The 21,025-nt window shown below is 48.4% G+C and overlaps 1 protein-coding gene across 1 annotated transcript in view; it reads left to right on the top strand.

Moving 5' to 3' along the window:
• Positions 1–15,730, top strand: part of LOC130474232 (cation channel sperm-associated auxiliary subunit gamma-like) — a 125,536-nt gene extending 109,806 nt beyond the window's left edge. Inside the window, exons 18-29 of the mRNA XM_056845768.1 lie at positions 1,225–1,408; positions 4,097–4,224; positions 4,630–4,710; positions 4,855–4,911; positions 8,000–8,156; positions 8,279–8,342; positions 9,762–9,860; positions 11,481–11,579; positions 11,788–11,880; positions 13,203–13,302; positions 14,818–14,944; positions 15,612–15,730. Coding sequence (XP_056701746.1) covers positions 1,225–1,408; positions 4,097–4,224; positions 4,630–4,710; positions 4,855–4,911; positions 8,000–8,156; positions 8,279–8,342; positions 9,762–9,860; positions 11,481–11,579; positions 11,788–11,880; positions 13,203–13,302; positions 14,818–14,944; positions 15,612–15,730 — 1,308 coding nt within the window. The remainder of the gene's footprint in view (positions 1–1,224; positions 1,409–4,096; positions 4,225–4,629; positions 4,711–4,854; positions 4,912–7,999; positions 8,157–8,278; positions 8,343–9,761; positions 9,861–11,480; positions 11,580–11,787; positions 11,881–13,202; positions 13,303–14,817; positions 14,945–15,611) is intronic.
• Positions 15,731–21,025: the final 5,295 nt, after the last annotated feature.

The following is a 21,025-nucleotide window of genomic DNA, read 5'->3' as shown; positions in this document are numbered from 1 at the left end:
AAATGGTCGCCCACCAGCTGGCATATAGGTCAGGCCAAAATCCGACAGGTGAAGAGTTTTAAATATCTTGGCATTACTTTTAATTATAACCTTAAATGGGCAGTTCATAGATCCAGGATTACCAAACTAGGGAGACTCTCTTCAAACCAACTGATGTCCTTCTTTCTTTATAAGGGTAACCAGTATGTCCCCGCTGCAGTTAAGGTATTCAACTCAAAAATCTTACCCCAGATTCTGTACGGTGTACCTATCTGGGCCAATGCGTTCAATTGGGACTTAGAATCCATTCAAGCTAACTTTTTTAGAAAAATGCTTGGTCTCCCTCGCTGTGTCTCTTATTATGCTATTACCTCTGAACTTGGTCAAAGCTTGTGTGAAACCAAGGCATGGCTGCTAACCATTCGTTATTGGCTTAAACTGTTTTTTAGAACAGAGCGTGGTTCTCTGATGTCCCTGCTGCTAAAAGAACTTCATAATACCTCCTGGGATTGTCTAATTCTGTCTAAAATAAGATCATCTGGAATCTCTGTGGAAGACCTGGCTTTAACTACTGAGGCCCATATTTTTAAAATTGTTAAACAGCATTTCTTGGATATGGAGCGTCAGACGTTACTCCCCACTCAACCCTTGGTCTGTTCCCCTGCAATGTTGGGTCTCAATAATTTAACCAACAATATTCCCCATTATTTTCACACTCTGGACATCCCACCCCTTCGCAGAGCCTTCTCTCTCGCTAGGGTTAATGCCTTTCCTTCAAGGATGTTATATGGAAGGTATCAACAAATACCAATCCAGGAAAGGACTTGTCCCTGTGATACCCATTCCCTGGACTCAATTGATCATATTCTGTTGGTCTGCCCTCTATATGAAACACCCCGTGGGAAATGGTTAAAAAATTGGCTTCTTTCAAAATATCTCCTATCTACCCAAGCAAAACGTCAATTTTTATTAAATGATTCCAATCCGGAGGTTACTGTAGATGTTGCTAACTTTCTAGTGGATGTGATGAAAGTTCAAAAAGCCCAACGTTTGTAATTTCTATTTTTGGAACTTTCTGGCCTATGTTTTTATCTTAATGACTGCATATTTTATGTACTTTCTGTAACAATTGTAATATTACTTTTGCCATTAAAGGTTTCATTCATTCATAAACCACAGTCCATGAGATAGGGTGAGATTGTAAGTCTAAATCGAGCATGTTTCCCCCCACCTTCTGCTTTCCAGGAATATTACTTCTACGTGGCGGCAAACAGAAACTCCTCGGGAGGTGTCTACGTTAATATGAAAAACTATGTAAAGGTCTACAACCTGAGGGCTCAGCATGAACTGCCTCCCCAAATCTACCTGGACAAGAACAACACCTACACCTTCTGGGTGTTCTTGAGCATCAGGACGGCCAAACAGAGCAGTGAGTTACCTGGGAGGGGGAAGTGTGCTGGAGGAAAGAGGGCAGGATGTGTCACTGGTGGCATAACTCAGGCAGAAGCTGTCGCCACATGGAGAGAGATAACATCTGTGTTATAGTGCAGCTGTTCTCTTACTTTAGCATTGTGAGCACACACACCCATTTTAATTTGAAAGTTTTTGTGGCCTACTGAGCCCTCTTCCTTCTTTAATGCATGATGCCATGTGCCAGACAGCCCCCTTTTCACACGTGCAGGAAATCATGCACGCCCCATGGAATAGGGTTACCGACCTCCAGGTGGGGCTTGGAGGTCTCCTGGAATTACAGCTGATCTCCTGACAACACAGATCAGTTCCCCTGGAGAAAATGGCTGCTTTGGAGGCTGGGCTCCAGCATTATATCCCACTGAGATCTCTCCCCTCCCTAAACCCCACCATCCCCAGGCTCCACCCCCAAATCTCCAAACTGGAGTTGGCAGCCGCGCCCATGGAGGCTTCTGCCCTCCGGCGCCCTCACAACAATGCAGTGAGAACCATATCTGCCACACTTTAAACACATGTTTAAGTAACCTATTCATGTTGGCCTGCAAGTACCATACATTTATTTATTTAAAACACCGGTGTGTCGTCTTTTCTACCAAATTTAGTGTCCCCAAAGCTGCGCACAATTAAACAATGTTAAAATACAGTATACAGGTACTGTGAGGGTCTCTGTCTTTGTGTCTCTGCTTTCCATCACCTGCGGTGTTATCAGTGAACTCGTAAAAGCAGTTCACACCTTCTGGTCTCAGGCGCCAGGCCTGATGGCCCATGTATCTCCCCCCCCGCTGTTCTTCCTGCCAGTACTCCCTCAGGCCGGTGCGGCCTTGGAAGTGTGATAGCCGCACCAGACTTCCTGGGATCCGTCTGATGTTTTGTATTATGCCAAGCTTGTAACTTCCCATAACAATAAGTGTGAACCCCAGTGCCCCAGTGCCCTGGAGTCAATATATTCTGTAAACCCGTATAGCCCCTCACTTGCAACTTTCTACCTGTGCCTGTCTCATCTCCTGAAGGCTTCAATAAATCTATTGTTTCTGTATCAACGTCTGAGCAACTGATTTGGAGAAGCAAACTCAGAGAGGGGGATCTCTCACAGGTACGTATATACAGGCTTAATGTGGATGACCCAGGCTGCCCTGATCTCGTCAGATCAGTAGTAGGAAGGGAGACCACCAAGAAAGGCTCTGTAGAGGGAGGCAATGGCAAACCACCTCTGCTTCTTACTTACCTCGAAAGCTCCTTGCTAGGGTCGCCATAAGTCAGCTGCTTATACAAACAAGTATATATAGCCCTGACCTGGATGGCCCAGACTGGCCTGATCTCGTCAGATCTGGAAGCTAAACAGGGTCTGCCCTGGTTAATATTTGGATGGGAGACCAACAAGGAAGTCCAGGGTTGCTATGCAGAGGAGGGCAAGGGCAAACCACCTCTGAACGTCTCTTGCCTTGAAAACCCCACTAGGGTTCTTCATAAGTTGGCTGTGACTTGATGGCACTTTCCTCCACCGTCATGTATATATACAATATTTAAAACCACTGAATAAAACACAAACATATAAACAGGGAGGAGGGCCAGTGAAAGTGAGTGAGGGGACATAAAACAAAACAAAAGCAGCTTCACCTGCTGGTGGAAGACAATGTGATAAAGACAGGTGAATCTCCCTGGGGAAGTAAATAAATAAGGACATGAAGGAAGTAAATATGGTCAGGGCTCAGAGGATAGCTGATTCCATAGAGTCACAGCTCAAAATAATCTGCTTCAGCACTGAAAACTTGAAGTTTCCCCACAAGCATCTTTGCAAGCACCATGCTCCCAAAGGGGATATTTGCAGCTGGTCTATCCTTGTTGGCACCATTTGGATCCAGAGATGGCTTCTTCTGGAGAGTCCTCATGACCGTCTCCTTATAAAAGGATGGAACATTACCCTCTCTCAAAGACGTATTCATTACCACCACCTCAGACCTAACCATAATAGTTTGCTCTGGTATGAGAGGGCCAGTCCCAATGGACAAGAGTTAAGCAGAGAGGTGGTGTACTGAGCCACTGGCCTCCCCTCTTTGCACCTGTCCAGTTGAACGTGTCTTTTAAATGACTGACATGAAGAAGTGAGATGTGGCTCACGAAAGCTCATACCCTGCCAGAAAATATTTTTGTTAGTCTTTAAGGTGCTACTGGACTCTTGCTCTTTTCTACTACTGACATGGGATAGATTGCATTGCCTGCTTTTCTGCTTGCACAGTTGGTTTCATCTATTTGAGAAGTAATGTGAAAAAACTATTATAAGCTGGATTCATGCGCCAGATACAGAGACACTTAAGTAGTAAGTCTCAGCTCAAAAATCTCGAACCATTTTCACCATTTGTACTATATGCTGGCTACAATGGCATACGGGTAGTGGGTGCAAGAAACTAATTGTGTGAGTAAGTCTTGTAGTTGTTCAAATCAGACACAGCTCAGTTTGCTGAGATGCATCTGGACAGCTTGGTGAATGGTCAGTTCCCCGCTTTCAATATGTGTTTTATAGACAGATCAAGGCATGCAACCTTCATGTCACCTCTCTGACCCTCCTGAAATGAGGTGGCCAGCATTATGCAAATGCAGTGACCCACGGATTTTTCTGGACCAATGGATTTCCTTTTTTCCCTTACAGTGGGGGAGTCAGCGGCAGAAAATTCCCTCAACTCCATGTGGGTCACCGTCATTTTATCCCATCCAAAGTATTTCGTTGCAAAACTGGAGAGGCAGGAGCTCATCAGCAGAGGCTCTGTGCTGTATGAAGTAAGAAATGGGTTGTCCAACAGCTGAGTCTCCCAGGGTCTGAGGCAAGGTCCTGGAAGGAACCGGCCTGGGAGAGGGGGAGGCCTGAGAAGCTGAAGAGCCAAGCTTGCCTTCAGACACTTTATCACCGGGCTAGGTCAGGGCCAACCAGCAAGCTGTCCGGCACTGAACCTTGCTACGCCCGCACCCGATACACTTAATGAAGGCCTTTTATGCAAGGTTGTTTCCCTTGCATCACCCCTCTGACTGCTTTGGGGCTTTGCTTTGATTATGCTACCTTTTCTGACCATCAGAGGTCGCCTCGCTCTCCCCACACATTGCCATGCATTTTGTCTGTGTTTTCTGGATGCGGGGAGAGTAATTTCCCCACTATGCTTCCCCCCTCCCCCAACAAAAAACCCCTAGGTGACGGTCGCCGACACGGGCCTGTTTCCAAACCAAGACCTCAGCGGAAAAAACCTTCTGAAGGGCTCCATCATTTTAAAAGTAAGAAGGCAACTTCTAAAGCTCCCCAGTCTGGCTTCCTTGCTCTCAGGCAAAAAAATTGCTTTTGGGGGAGGGCAACACCCATGACTTGATGTTTCTCTTTCTCAGAGACACCCTCAAGTCCCCTTCTTTCCATTTTCTCAGGTGGCACACTCCTCAGTGAACTGCTACCACTACACTTCAAAGGGACCACGGCTAAAGGTAACATTCACCAGGCTCTGTTATCTTTGTGGTGTTGGGCAGCAACTAGAGTCGCCAATTCCGGGCTAGGAAATTCCTGGAGATTTGGGGGTGGAGCCTTGGGAAGGTGGATTTTGAGGAGGAGAGGGACCATAGCAGCATATAAAGCCATAGGGGTATTCTTCACGGTGGATTTTGCTTCGGTTTCAAATCGGAGCAAACAATAAACCGATTTAAATAGCTTTTTCATGGCAGCGCAGATTCTCCCCCCATCCCGAGGCATTTTCAATTTTTCACGGGAGAAACAGCGCACTTCTCTGCGCTGCTTACGTCTGCTGCCGCTCATGACTCACCGCTCCAAATCCGCCTAATCCCGCCCACTCTTCCCATGATCCTGTGTGTGTGTGTGTTGGGGGGGGCATCCTGAGAGCAGCAAATCCAAGCCAAAACCCCCATCATCCTTCTGAAGAGGGGCAGCCAGTCTGCTCTGGGTCTCCCTCCAGCCGGTGCGATCCTATGTGTGTGTGTGTTGGGGGGGGCATCCTGAGAGCGGCAAATCCAAGCCAAAACCCCCATCATCCTTCTGAAGAGGGGCAGCCAGTCTGCTCTGGGTCTCCCTCCAGCCGGTGTGATCCTATGTGTGTGTGTGTTGGGGGGGGGGCATCCTGAGAGCGGCAAATCCAAGCCAAAACTCCCATCACCCTTCTGAAGAGAGGCTGCCAGTCTGCTCTGGGTCTCCCTCCAGCCGGTGCGATCCTATGTGTGTGTGTGTTGGGGGGGGCATCCTGAGAGTGGCAAATCCAAGCCAAAACCCCCATCACCCTTCTGAAGAGGGGCAGCCAGTCTGCTCTTGGTCTCCCTCCAGCCGGTGCGATCCTATGTGTGTGTGTGTTGGGGGGGCATCCTGAGAGCGGCAAATCCAAGCCAAAACCCCCATCACCCTTCTGAAGAGGGGCAGCCAGTCTGCTTTGGGTCTCCCTCCTGCCGGTGCGATGCTGTTAGAATGGCAACTCCCCCAGCCAATCACCGTTCTTGGGGGAGGAGAAAGGAGACGTCCTGGGGAGCGAAGCAAAACATTTTTTCATGGGCATCCGAGCAACAAAACGCTCTTCTACTGGAAAGTACGGCTCAGAACTGGTTTGGATTGCCTCTCTTTTAACCCGGCTATTTTGCTCAGTGGGGGAAAACACGGATCTGGAGTGAATAACCAAAATTTGCCTCCGATGCAAATCAGCATCGAAACAGCAGCAAATCTCCGCGAAGAATACCCCATAGAGTCCCCTGTCCAAAGTAACCATTTTCTCCAGGGAAACTGATCTCTGTCAACTGGAAACCAGCTGTAATTCCTGGAGATCTCCAGGCCCCACCTGGAAATTGACGCATGCAGCTGAGCTGGAATGCAGGAGTATACCTGGCAGCAATTCAGTCCACACCAGGACAGCTTTATACAATTTATTTACAATATTTACACAGTCAGGATACAGTTCTGTCCAACAAACTGCTCCGCCAAACATCTATTTTCTCTCCACCACACTTCTGTACATATATCATGGACTTATATACATTTACATCCATACAATTGACCAATCATATACAATTGCTGTGTCATGGTGAGTCATTCTGGAAATTGGGGGATCCAAATTCAGATCGTGGCTCAGAAAAGGGTTTTCATGATCACAGTCCCCTCCTCTTGTTCAAGGGCTATTTGCCTGGCAGGGGAAATTATACTAGCATTCTTATGGTACCTGTAGGTCCACTCCCTCAAGGCAAATCACTGCTCTGTTGGGGGGAGGGGGATTGCAATCACAAAAATGGTGCAGAGGGAAAGAGCTACGCCCCCCCCTCCAAATTGAAGATCCCCAGTGCTAATATTTAATGTGAATAAGACAGCAAGAAATCCATTCATGGATCTCCCCTCTAGTTTGGTCCTTAGGTATAGGTTTGCAGCCTGTCACTTGGCATCTGAAACACTGAACTATCTCAATGCCAGGAAATGCTTGTCCTGCTAAATTCCTCTGTGCCAGGCTGTGGTCGATGATGCAGGAGCAGAGCTGGCACAAACACGTGGCAAGCCCTGTGTGTACACTTTCCAGGGTGAACCCTCAGTTCACAAAGGGCAATAACACATTGGGCCTTTCTAGCTTTAGGTAAAGGGTTAGGGAGTGTAGACTGTACCACTGTGTTTAATTCGTACTAATGTTGCCATAAGGAGGTTTCTACTATATAAATTTTGCATCTGTTTAATGCATGGATGTCAAACATAAGGCCCAGGGGCTGGATCTGGCCCCTTGAGGGCTCTTATCCGGCCTGAAAGCCAGCCGAGGCAGCCACCCCTCCCAGTCCCAATCTGAGCTGGTGAGCCCACTGTGGGCTTGTCAGAAGAGGCACCCACCCCGACCCCAGTCTCGAGGTGTCAATTATAAAAAACAGTTAAAGAAAATATTGTGTTATTGTTTTAAGCATACTTGCATTTTAAGTAAAAAAACAAAGTAAAAAATAATACCATTAATTGGCTTTGCCTGTGTTTTCTATAAAGTTTGTATCTCTAGTACCTGGCATTAAATTTTATAGTACACATGGCCCGGCCTGACCAAGTGACATTTATGTCATATCTGGTCCTTGTAACAAATTAGTTCGACACCCCTGGTTCAAGGTGTCACGTTAATACTTATGCTTTGCTTCACCTCTGTTTCCACTCAGATTTCTGCAAGTAACTGTTGGATGTTCCACCCTGACTGATTATACTGACTTATTTTTTGTAATCTGCCTTGAGTCCCAGTGAGAAAGGCAGACTAAAAATAACATCAATAATGACATTAATAGCTAATTGTTGTTTATTTAATTTAACCCACACCCTCTCCCCACAGAGGACTTGTGGTGGATTACAACATGCAAAAATGCATTTGAAATACAATAAATACAAATAAAATTGAAATAAAAACAATAAATAGAACAATAAAACCAAGTAAGAACCAATTAAAGTAAACAATAACAAAAACAATACTAGTGCCGGCATCAGTTTTTCCAGTGTCTTTTGCAGCATGAGGGGGTCCTGCCGCAGAGAGTTGTGAAGCTGGAAGCAGGGTCAGTTTTCCTCTCTCTCTCCCAGGGCTACAAGACGATGGGCGTCAATGTCGGCTGCCCCCCAGGCAAGAGGTTGGCCTTCGATATCACGGGCACTTTGCAGTACACCACCAAGAAGAACAAGCGCTACTTTGACTGCGTCAACCCGGACCCTGAGATGCCCTGCTTCTTCTTTAGCGACGGTGAGGGTGGTGGTGCACCCGGACAGGGATGGGGCCGCATGTGCTGAGCTCCGTCTTGCCCCCTGCCAGCCGGTGGCAGTGTCAGGCCATGGTGACAATGGGCATGCTTGCTCTGTTTGCAGTGTTCAACCCTTCCTTTCTGATCCAAGACATGGTGACGGGGCACTCGGGCCCATTCGAGGGAAGGTAAGGGCTGAGCGGGGCTTTCAGCAGAGCTGAGCAGGGGATCCGTGGAGCCTCACAGGATCCTGAACCCTCGTGGGGGGAAGGTAGAGTCAGTCAGGCCTCACCTGGTCCAGGACATTCACACTGGTGGGCTTCCAGGCTAGGCTGATAGTCAGGAAGCCCAGTTCTCTCATGACACCCCAGGTACCCTATATTGGCCAGTCAGGGGATGGCATATCAGAAGGCCAGATTGGTGCAGGAGATCCTTGTCTGGGTTAAAACAGACTGGAAAGTGGAGTTTTGATCATAGCAACTTGGCCTGGCTTCACTTCTTAAGGGGAAATTTTTGAGTGGGCAAAATGTTGGTTATTATACATTACATTTAGCAGAATAAATAATCACAGACACTAGTGTTAGCTCAAACATAATGATTTATTCATAGAGTTGGAAGGGACCACCAGGGCCATCAAGTCCAACCCCCTGCACAATGCAGGAAATTCACAACTACCTCCCCTCCACACACCCCTAGTGACCAGAAGATGGCCAAGATGCCCTCCCTCTCATCATCTGCCTAAGTTCACAGAATCAGCATGGCTGACAGATGGCCATCTAACCTCTTCTTAAAAACCTTCAGGGAAGGAGAGCTTACCACCTCCCAAGGAAGCCTGTTCCACTGAGGAACCGCTCTAACTGTTAGAAAATTCTTCCTAATGTCTAGACGGAAACTCTTTTGATTTAATTTCAACCCGTTGGTTCTGGTCTGATCTTCTTGAGCAACAGAAAACAACTCAGCACCCTCCTCTATATGACAGCCCTTCAAGTACTTGAACATGGTTATCATATCCCCTCTCAGTCGTCTCCTCTTCAGGCTAAGCATACCCAGCTCCTTCACCTTTCCTCATAGGACTTGGTCTCCAGACCCCTCACCATCTTTGTTGCCCTCCTCTGGACACGTTCCAGTTTGTCTACATCTTTCTTAAATTGTGGTGCCCAAAACAGAACACAGTTCTCTAGCTGAAGTCTAACCAGAGCGGAGTAAAGCGATACCATCACTTCGCGTGATCTGGACACTATACTTCTGTTGATGCAGCCCAAGACTGCGTTTGCCTTTTTAGTTACAGCATCACACTGCTGACTCATGTTCAGTGTTTGGTCCACTAAGACCCCAAGATCCTTTTCACACACACTACTGCTCCTTAGCTAACAAACTACATATAACTCCTACATGATGGAAAAGCTAAAACTGATACTAGATATAACACAACTTCAGTTAACCTCCCCCTTTCTAGAATCAACTGATTTACTCAAGGCCCTGTTAGCTACATGCAAATCTAGCAGTTTACTAACAAAGAAGCAATTAACTCTCTCATGACTGTGGGTGCTGAGACTTGCATATCCCAACCCAAAGTCTGTAACTCCCCTTCCTTCTTCCATTGGCAGCTACATCTTCAAGGTCATTGGTGGGGGACCGTTTTCAGAGAAGGAGATCCGCTACTTCAGCAACCAGGAGATTCTGCTCTACAATTCGGTGCATGGCAGGTGACAGCAAGGCATTGGCCCTGCTCCTCAGCAAACACAAGCGCTGCTCCCCCCATGCATTGGAGAAGCCGCCCCGTTAGACCTGCCAAAGGGCTGGGAGCTTGGAGGGAAGGCTAGATTTTGTAAAGCCACTTTTACCATGAGAGGGCTATCCCCACTGTGCCTCTGCTTTGGCTCCTGTGAGAAATGGTTCCCACCTGCTTTTCTTTGTGCAACTTCTTTTTTCCTTTGTGCCTGACCTATATGTGCCTGTGGGCACCTTTGGAATTCCAACACAGGGCAGTGGGCACAATCACAAAATGGCTGCCTCAGGATGCTGTGCAATGCACCAAATATCAGGGAGCAAGGTTTTATATGTAACTCTAATACCGGTAGTACCTCTTCAACATATTGGAAAGAAACTCTGTTGCAAAGAAACTCTGATGCAGAAAGCCCTGCTGAGCAAATGCCCTGCCTGGACCTCGCCTGCTTTCTAAAAGCACTTGGTGGGCACCACAAAAGGTGCCAGGAGGCACCATGGCACCCACGGGCACCACGTTGGAGACCTCTTCTTTAGACCAATTGTTCTCCCATACAAAGTACTCTTTTTCAATGTTTTTTGCGCATTTGTGTCATAAACAAATTATCAGTGACTGCAGCGAAAACAAGGCAGACCCTTACTGACAGTGGTTATGTACTGATGCAAAAAGAAACGAAGATGACCATGCTGGCTCATCCCTACTAGTGTATCCTGAGATACAGAATGAATAATCAAAAGCTCCAGCGAGAGCCAAAATCTCCATCCACAGAGGAGGCTGCCCACTGCGTCTCTGCATGATTGGTCTTTCTACACCCCAGCTAGCTTCTGATGGGGCTGGTAATTTTGTCGTGTCTCCACATCACTCATGATTCATGGACCATTCAATTTCTGTTGCTGCAAAAAGGCAATAAAAAAGGCCAAAGCCAGTCGTGCAAAATAGGTAAAAAGATTTGACTGGATACTGGTATATAGTAAGGTTGCATTAGCAACCTGCTACAGAATTTATGCTCATTTGAAGGACTACTGCAATAACTACATATTCCCTTGAAGAAGACCCTTGGGTGAAACGCTAAGGGAATTTTTATTCTGAGTAATAAAAAGTATTTTAACCTATTTTGCACCATTGGCCTTGGCCTTTTAAAAAACTCCTGTTACTGGTGCTGCACTTTTATTTCTCTCTTCTCGCTGCAAAGAGGCAGCAAAATGATCTGCTCTCAGATGTGGCCTTTCACATCCCTGTATGAATCACCACTCTGGCTTTTGCTTCAGTCAGGAGGCATGCCCAGAAGAGTGAATGGCGTAGAAGAAACACAGACTAGGCTTCTCTGAAGGACTCTTGCTGCTGCATGCTCCAAAAGTCAAACCTCTTTTGGCCTAAGGGGAAAGCTCGTCTCTTGAGGTTAACGTTTTAAAAACAGAAAGTTCATGCCAGGCCTTGTGGCATGGAGCGTCTTCTTGCCTGTAGTTATGAGGCTCCAGGGCTTTAACTCGAATCTTTAGGGAACACATCTTCTAGACTGGGGGTGGTGGTAAGAAAGCTAGTAAAAATGTATGCTGAATGAGCTGCATTAACACTTTGGTTCCTTTTTTTCCCTTCCTAGTATAACTCAGAGCTTGATCTGGCTGAGGGAAGACAATTCAGACAATCAAACGAACACCGAAGGTTTCCATATCCTTTCTGGGGCCAACTTTGGGATTATGTAAGGAATTCTCAGATTCTGCCTCCCAAAGAAAAAAATACTATTTCGGCACATTTGCACCCATCTGCTTAGTTGCCCTTCAGTGCAGAATTAAGATTCCCTGCCCCCAATCCAAATCCTTCCCCAAAAACTTTCCTTGAATTCCACCTAGAATCCTAAATCACTCTGCCACACAATCCACTCATTCACCATCTCTTACCTCCCCTAGGTTCGTCTGCCAGAAGAATTCTCCATGTTATGACATCGTTCCCAAGGACATGACCACTCCTGATTACTTCTTTGTAGTGAAGGTGTCAAACAGGTAACTGGGATTGTGGGCTTCGGCCTTTGAGGCCTCAGAAGGGAAAGAACCCACACAGGCAGCCTCCATAGCTGTCTGTGGAATAAGGTGCATTTGCACATTTCCAGGCATTTGGGGGATGGGCTCCGGGGAGAGGAGAGGGGGAGATCTTGGAGATCTTCAGGAGCCACTGCAAGGCCTGCCTGTTTGCTGGGGCTTTGGAGAGGGTTTGAATGGCAAGCACCTTTTACAGAAGGGAGGGGGGAGAGATGTGGACTTTGCTATTTTATTTTTGGTTTTAACCAAAGATGTTTCTAATGATTATCATAAACCGCCTTGAACCAGAAGGGTATAAACATTTTAATAAAAAAATAGATGCTCATGTTATCTGCAATTTGCTCAGTTTACAAAATTCAGACACTCCCAAGCCGAGGAACAGGGAAAACACACAGAGCAGCAGAGCAGAGTTGAGGTAAATAACTGAGGGCACAGAGACCATAGGGGGATACCAAGGAGCACAGAGTACAGACATTTTGACTCTAGGAAGCTCTCAATTAGTAAAGGGTTTATACCCCACCTTTCTCCCCAGTGGGGACCCAAAGCAGCTTACATCATTCTCCTCTCCTCATGTTATCCTCACAACAACCCTGTGACGTAGGCCAGGCTGAGAGTTTGTGACTGGCCCAAGGTCACCCAGCAAGCTTCCATGGCATGGGTGTGGATTCATACCTGGGTCTGACACCCTTAACCTCTACACCACACTGGTTCATCCACAGATAAGGCTTTTGTTTTTGCACCTGAAGGAGTCCCTAAGAGTTAGATCTCCTTGCCCCTGGTGGAGCCCCTGCCTGCATTTCTGGTATGGGATACTGGCCTGAGCATGGCTGATGGAAGGAAGCAGCACCACCGAGCAGTGAAAATCTCTTGAGTGGCCCCGCTGTTCTGTGCCTTTGCATTGGGAGTGGCGGGACATCCCACTCACGGCTAATGCAGGCACATTTCAAGGTGCCTACCCTCAGCTGAAACAGACTGGAAGGCCAAAGTAGTAACTTATGCAGAGATGCAGCTGACAGCTTTCTTGGTGCTTGGACATTGTAGGCTCATGGGAACCTTCTTAATATCGAACCTTCTTAATATGCAGTTATTTGTTACCACATACCAGTAGATCTTGTGGCTATGTCAGCATGCCCCCAGTGCCACGGTTTTGGAGATTGGTAGACTAGGGACTTCAGTTATGATGGGGAAAAGTAGAGCACCAAAACATGGTGATATGAGGAGAGCTGGCCGAGAGGGATACAAAAGTCTGGCGGCCGATCCACCTCCTCCCATTTCTGCTTCCACAGAGACGTGGACCAAACCACCTATTGCGACTACGCCTTGGAGTTCACCATCCACGTCCATGGCCTGCGTCTCAGCCCCTCCCGGGCCATCTTCCTCATGAAGGTAGATGTGGCTGCTCTTTGGTCCTCATCGCCGCAGGTGGGGCGTGGTTCTGCCAGCTGAAGGGCATTGTCCGTTTACACACAGGCACATGGACACGCCTGGGGAGCACACCAATAGCTTAACTTAGGGGGCGAGAGTAGTAGTCCTGCCCATGGAATCTCACGCCATCCAAAGCCAAGCTGTGTGCTCCCCTTTCTGTGGGGAAAGCTTCACACCCAGTCCATCCCTCTCAATCTTCATGAGCCTGGCTAGTGTTTCACGAGAATCGGCGTAGCACGGTGACTGAGCCATGAGCTCAGTTCAATTCAAACCGTGTCCCACTAATGAGCTTGCACATAACTTAGGCAACCCGTAGCCTCAAGATAGCCTCTGCACGGAGGCACAAGGCTGCCATACACGGAGTCAGACCCTTGGTCTATGAAGGTCAGTTCTGCCTACTCTGACTGACAGTGGCTCTCTGGGGCCTCCGGCAGAGGTCTTTCACATCACCTACCTGATCCTTTGAATGAGGGGAACCTGGGACCCTTTGCATGCTGACCAGATGCTCTACCACTGACTCATGTTACCCCTTCTGCACTCTGGGGTGTGCGTACGCAATAATCACACTGACTTTCTCTACCAAGCAGGCACACTTTGAAGTTCTGAAGTGCAATATAAATGGTGGTATGAGGTGTGTGTCATCACTGAAAGTGTTCTGGTGGAAGCTCCTTATAAAAAATAAACCCCCACGCCCAATTCAGTTCCCAAAGACATGCTGGAGAAACCTGGCTTGGCAAATCCTTGCTCTGGATTCTCCAAGTCTGGACAGCTTGCTGCCAGGAGTGGGGCTTTTCTTGTGTTGGCACCTGCTCAGTGGAATGCTTCCCTCTGCAAAGGCTGCGGGGCTAAACCCCTCTGATTAACATTAAAAGGATTTTTTTAGCACCAGATCCTTGGAAGCTGTGGCTGGACCAAGCTGGATTCAGTTGATTCTGCTAATTGACTCCATATTTGCTAGTGAAAGCTTGGTGTTCTTGGCTGTACGTAAACATTTTTAATTTTTCAAAAATGTTGCCAGCTCCTGATCATTGGGGATGTCGTTGGGGATGATGTAAATCAGAAATATCATGTGAATTTAAACCAGTTAGTTCACACAACCGAAGACTTGACTGGTGACATAAGGTTGCCAACCTTCAGATGGGGCCTGGAGATCCCCTAGAATGACAACTGATCTCCAGATGACAGAGATCGTTTCTCCTGGAGAAAATGGCAGCTTTGGCGGGTGGGCTCTTATGTTCTTCAGTGAGTTCCTCTCCCAAACCTCACGCTCCCTAGGCTCCACCCCCAAATCTCCAAGAATTTCCCCACTCAGAGTTGGCAACCATAGGTGGCAAAGATACTTGCCCTTTCACATGGAGGATTCAATCAGGCAAGAACAGGCTGTCCCCTCCCTTTGCAACCCCTGTGCTATCTCTGGCCATGTAGTATTGTTTTAACGCCCAGTTTTTGTGTTGCCTGCCCCCTCCCCCTCCCCAGGTTTCTCTGGGCTCATTAGTTGGCTTGGTGCTGGCATACATGTTCATCCTCATTGTGGGCCCCAGCGTCAAGAACGTGTTTCACAGCATGTACAAGAGAGTCGAGAATGCCATCGTTTTTCGGGCCGGTGAGTTGGCAACCAGTATAACAGCGGGAGAGGCCTACTCTGGATATTGGGGGTTGTGTCGTTTCTCCTGGGAGCCTCTGCCGGCTGTGTCTTAGCAAGAGGATGGCCCTGAGGTTCTCCTGTGGATCATCGACAGGGCTGTGTTGCGGAGGGTGGGTGGGATCTCCATGGGCTTTGTTGGAGGGGCTGGCACTCACGCTCTGCCCCACTCCAACTCACAGAAGGGAGTGGTTGCTGCCCCCTGCTTCCATCCTCTTGTCTCTGCTGTTCAGCCAGCTTCTGATCCACAGCCACTCACAACTCTGGATCACCTACCCCTTACACTCACAGGTTAGGTGGCTGTCCATCTTACTGTCCCTGGGGACCCCTGGCCTTTCTACAGCACTGGGATAGGCACCTGAAGCATCAAGATGGTGTAAAGAAGTAAACATTTGGGCTTGTTTCTGTGGCATCCTTGGCACTTCCATGGCCTGCAGGCACTTGGCCAGCCCACACAGAGGTTTCCATGCTTCTGAAATGGCAGTTTCAGGCTGCGATCTAACCCTTTCCTACTCTGCCAGTCCCAAAGCCAGGGTTCCTTGTGCATCAGGCTACAGTTCCCAACTCTCTCCAGCTAGAGCCAGCTTTTTCCAGGAACCTGAGCGCCTCTCTTTTTTCCCCCTTCTAGGATCCAGTGCCACTTTCTCATCTTCGTTCAGCAGTCAAAGTTCCTTGAGCAACCTACACTCCTCATCTGACCATAGCAACCCCAGCTCACCACCATCGGTCCACGGAGAAAAGCTGTAATGCCGGCCAGGCGGATGTGTTCTCAGCCTTTGCAAAAGACTCCTGGTTACCTTTTTATCTATTTAAATTTGCATATTAATCCCCCCCTTTCATTTGTTTTTCTCAGCCATTAGAGAGTCACACAATGTTGTTCAATAAAGTTACTGTACAGTTTGGTTGGTTTAGCAAGGAGTGTCTGTTGCTTATCCAGCCAGCAACTAGGTTTTTCAGTTCTGTGTAGAGCCCCTAGCAGTTTTAGGCACTTTATATAAATAACTAAAGAAAACCACTGTAGAGTTGGAAAGCCTCTTCCTCTCTGCATGAAAGGGCCCCGGGTGGTGGCTGGGATCCAGATGCTTCCCTCCCTGCCATTTGATCATCAACCGATCTCACCAAAGCATCCTTCTCCGATGAAGCCTCGCCAGTTCGTTGCTCAAATGTACGCCCCAAAGCAACTCAGCACTGCAGCAGAGCCTAAATTTTCATCATACAAAATGCAGAATTAACTCCTTGACCTTTGACAGTGAACTGCCTCCAAATGGCATTGTTTGTTTCCTCCTTGTAAAATGACTCCTCACTCATCTCATTTCCATTCCCTCTCTGTGGAGCATACACTTCCATACAGGAAATCTGGTCTCTCCTCCTCCTCCCTACTTTTCATGTTTACAAGCCAACTTAACACTGCAATCTTAAGCTTGACTTCTTGCCAGCAGGCAACTATATTTAAAGAGTGTTTAAAGCACACACAGGATTGGTCTGAAGGGTTCTGTCACCCACCCTCACAAGGACAGGTTGCTAATCATTTGCCAAAGAACTACAGGACGCAAACAGAGATCCTAGGTAGTCTCGTTGGTCCAAAGAAAAATGCACAGATCATGCAGTAACTTCTATTAAGACCAGCCACAATTACACCAAATAGCATGCAAGCTTTTGATTTTATTTAATCCCGGAGTTGGAAGGGACAACCAGGGTCATCTAGTCCAACCCTCCTGCCACTGCAGGAATTACAACTATAATATCTATAATATCATATAAGAATTCATTAGACCCCTTACTCTTTAAAGGGGGGGATGTGCATAAGAGTATTTTGCCCCCCCTTATCACGTAGAACAGGGGTGTCCAAACTTTTTTCAAAGAGAGCCAGATTTGATGAAGTGAACATGCATGAGGGCCGACCATTTTGCCTGACATTCTTAATTAAATTAATTAAATGCAAATTAACTATTTTATGCAAAGTTTATTGCAAATGGCATACTTATTATGCCCATAACCACAGACTGCACCACAAAAACCATGGCTACATTCCTTCCTTTCCCCAAAGCCTCTTTCAGCTCACTGGACGCCCCCCAGCTTCTAAATCTCCAACCTTCCTTCTGTAGGAAGGGAGCAGGAACTCTTCCTCCCCCCCCCCCCACTCATGTGCCTCTCTGGGACTGTCAACTCTCTCCCTTCAACCATGCCGGGGGTATTCTGTCTTCCCCTCATCTGAGCCAGGAAATAAACTGGTTTTCATTCTCATGGAGTCCGAGATTCAAACACTCTGACATCTCCAGTGCAGGGAGGAATGTGGAGTTTTTCTCCCCATGAGAGCCAGCGTGGTGTAGTGGTTAAGAGCGGTGGTTTGGAGAGGTGGAGTCTGATCTGGAGAACCGGGTCTGATTCCCCCACTCCTCTACATGAGCGGTGGAGGCTAATCTGGTGAGCTGGATTTGTTTCTCCCGCTCCTACACACGAAGTCAGCTGGGTGACCTTGGGCTAGTTACAGCTCTCTTAGCCTTACCTACCTCACAGGGTATCTGTTGTGGGGAAGGGAAGGGGAGGGTGATTGTAAGCCACCCTTAAGTGGTAGAGAAAGTGGGCATATAAAAACCAACTCTTCCCTTCTTCTTTCCTTCTGACCTCTTTGCTCTCTGCTCGGGGCTTTGACCTCTGGAATGAACATGGGTGTCCTCTGCAGACTCGGCCCTGTCTGAACGCACCTCATTTCCTCATTTCCAAACACGATACATGCCAGGAGTCATTTATTTTCCCCACCCCATCCCTTTTTTTGAAGCAGCCACTTGCCTTGGAGAGAACCTGCTGGGGGGGTCTGACTCCAAACACTTCCTGCCCCCAAATCCAGCCCCCTCTCCCCCCTGCCTTTCCTTGACTCACAATCCCCCCATTCAAGACCCATCCAAGCCTCCGCCATGCAGGGAAGGGGCTGCATCTCCCCACCCCACCCCAGCCTTCTGCAGAGAGGAAGGAGGAGAGCCAGACGGAACAGCCCCCCCCCACTCCCAGGCTTTTAGGTGTTTGTGTGTGTGTGTGTGTGTGTGTGGGGATGTCTTTCCTCTCCCGGATTGGGGCCAGCCTCTGACCTCCCTTGCATTTCCCTTCCCCCCCCTGCCACCTTTCCCACCTTCGAGTCCCCCCAACCATCCTCAGGATCCCCGTTGACCCACTCGGGAGGAGCTGCTGCTGCTTTTCCATGCTTCAGAACAACAAAGGCCGTGTCCCCACGCACGGGCTCTGGGTAGGAAGGAAGTGGCCTCTCTAGGGTTTCAGACTCGCTGGCCTTCATTCCGGGGTGTGGGGCTGAGACAGCCAATCGAGGCGACCCTCCACCCAAGCGTCGCCCCCTCGGTCAGGGATACAAAGCACAGGTGCAGCCCCCAGGTGCCCCCTTTTCTCTCTCTGCAGAACAGGCTGGGGGGCCGTATTAAACCGGCCCAGGGGCTGCAATTGGCCCCCGGGCCGGACTTTGGACATGACTGACGTAGAACTTGGGGTGGTCACCAATGATACACAGTAGCCTCAAGACAGGCAAAACAAAGTCCGTATGTGACCAGCCAATGAAAGTCACTGGATGTGAGCACTTGTCCCCGTGGTAATCCCACAAACAACATCCACAGATGAGAAATCCAAAGGAGAGTTGATTTATTGGAAAACATACAGGTTTACAGAGCTAACAGGTAAATTGGTACAAGTGGGAACGGGTAGCACAGTGTAAGGCCTATATTGGAAAGCATGGGTCACAGTAACCCCCCTCCCAACAAGGAGTCATTCCCATGGGAGATAGCGCTGGAACAGGAATCCAGCAGTTAGCAGGTCGGCCTTGAGAGGCCTCGGAATCAAAACATTCTCAGTCTGACAGGCTGCTGAGAGCAGAGGAATGCAGGCCTGACATCCTGCCCTCCTTTAGCCCCCCCCCCCCACAGTTCCATCTAGGGGCGCTGGTTTGTGAGGGTAGGCAGTATGGAACTGGCGGGTCAAACGGGGTGCAGACACATCACGTGTGCGTACCCACTCATCGTGAGTGGAATCAAAATGTTTCCAATGGACTAGGTATTGGAGAGACCCATGACGGATTTGCGAGTCCAAGACCTTTGCAATCTCAAAATGTTCCTCTTCCTCAACCATCACTGGTATTTCAGGAAGTGGCTCAGGATGCCACTCGGGAGAAGGTATATGTGATTTCAGCAAACTGACATGAAAGACAGGATGGATCCGCCTGAGTGATTTTGGGAGAGAAAGTTCCACAGTCACTGGGTTAATGATACGAGCAATGGGGAAGGGACCCACGTACTTGACACTGAGTTTGTTGCATGGGCGGTTGGACCATAGATTTTTGGTGGACAAATAAACCATGTCCCCCACTGAGTAGTTTTTGCCTGGTGAGCGATGTTTATCAGCTTGAGTCTTATATTTACGTTTAGCTCGCTCCAGATTTTGTACCAGCCAAGGCCAGGTTGTTTGAATCGTGTGAACCTAGTCAGCAACACTTTCACCCCCCTCCACACTGGAGACATCATTCTGGCTTATGGGTCCAAAGTCTTGCCCGTAAACGGCCCGAAGGGGGCTGAATCCAGTGGACTGATGCACAGCCTTATTGTACGTATATTCAGCAAAGGGCAATAATTCAACCCAATCATCCTGATGATAGTTAACAGCGCAAGTAGCATTCTAGTACAGCATTCACTCGTTCTGTCTGGCCATCGGTTTGGGGGTGGAAAGCACTTGAGAGACCTTGTTCTACCCCCACCAATTTTAAGAAAGCTTTCCAAAATTTAGCCATGTAGTTACTTCCATGGTTGCTTATCACCTTGCGCGGAAAGGAATGTAGACGGAAGACATGCGACACAAAGAGGCGGGCCAGTTTTGGGGCGGACGGGATACCTGCGCAAGGGACGAGATGTACCTGTTTCGAGAACAGGTCAGTGATTACCCAGAGTACAGTTTTACCTTCGCTGAGGGGGAGGTCAGTCATAAAATCCATAGCAATTACTTCCCAGGGTCTAGTGGGGGTCTCTAACAGTTGCAATAATCCGGGAGGTTTCCCTTGGGCCCTCTTAACAGTAGCGCAGACTGGACAACTGCGGATGAACGAATCCACGGCAGTTCGCATGCCCGCCCACCAAAACTGCCTCCATAACAAATGTAACATTTTTAGGAACCCAAAGTGTCCCGCGGTTTTGGCTCCATGGACTAGCTGTAGTACTTCCTTCCGTAGCCCTCTAGGCACATACAGCTTAGAGTCTTTGTACCAAAAACCTCCATGTTCAGTCAGAGCGGAGGGAAGGGTTTGCGCAGACAGTTCGGTTTGGCAAGCAGAACAAAGTGAGGCCAAAAAGTCTGTTAGATCCATCCCATCTGGCAGTGTTGGCGCCGTGCTGGCGGAAGGGGATGTCTCTGAGGGGGGTTGGATGGCTGGACTATCAGAGCAACCGGGTGCCGGCGGAGCTGGCGAAGAAGGTGAGGGGATGGCGCGGTTGGGCCGACAGGTGTGGTTGGGCTTGAAGTGCCCCCCCTGCGGAGGCTGTGGCGGGAGCTGGGTTTGCGATCGGGTTTGGACTGCTAGAGTGGGCAGCAAACCTCTTTGAGCAGGAGTGAACAGGGACTCCGTGGGGCGTTCAACCTTGGTTGGATATTGGGGAAGTCTGGATAGAGCATCAGCCAGGACATTTTGTTTCCCTGGTACATGTTTTAATACAAAACAGAACTGAGCAAAAAAGTCCGCCCAGTGTACCTGTTTCGCGGACAGTTTACGGGCCCCCGTGAGCGCCTCCAGGTTCTTGTGATCGCTCCAGACTTCAAAAGGGACTTTAGAACCTTCTAAAAACTATCTCCACACCGTAAGGGCATGGTGGACGGCAGCCACTTCCTTTTCCCAGATTGGCCAGTTGAGTTGAGATTGCACGAACTTCTTAGAGAAGTAAGCGCATGGATTCAGAAGACCGTCCCTCCCCTGCTGTAGAAGCGCACCTCCCATTGCCATGTCTGAGGCATCAACCTGGACTATAAACATCTGATCAGGGTGCTTTAACACCGGTTCAG

Source organism: Euleptes europaea, chromosome 3 (assembly GCF_029931775.1).
Source record: "Euleptes europaea isolate rEulEur1 chromosome 3, rEulEur1.hap1, whole genome shotgun sequence".
Lineage (NCBI taxonomy): Eukaryota > Metazoa > Chordata > Lepidosauria > Squamata > Sphaerodactylidae > Euleptes > Euleptes europaea.
This window is presented reverse-complemented; position numbering and strand designations above follow the sequence as displayed.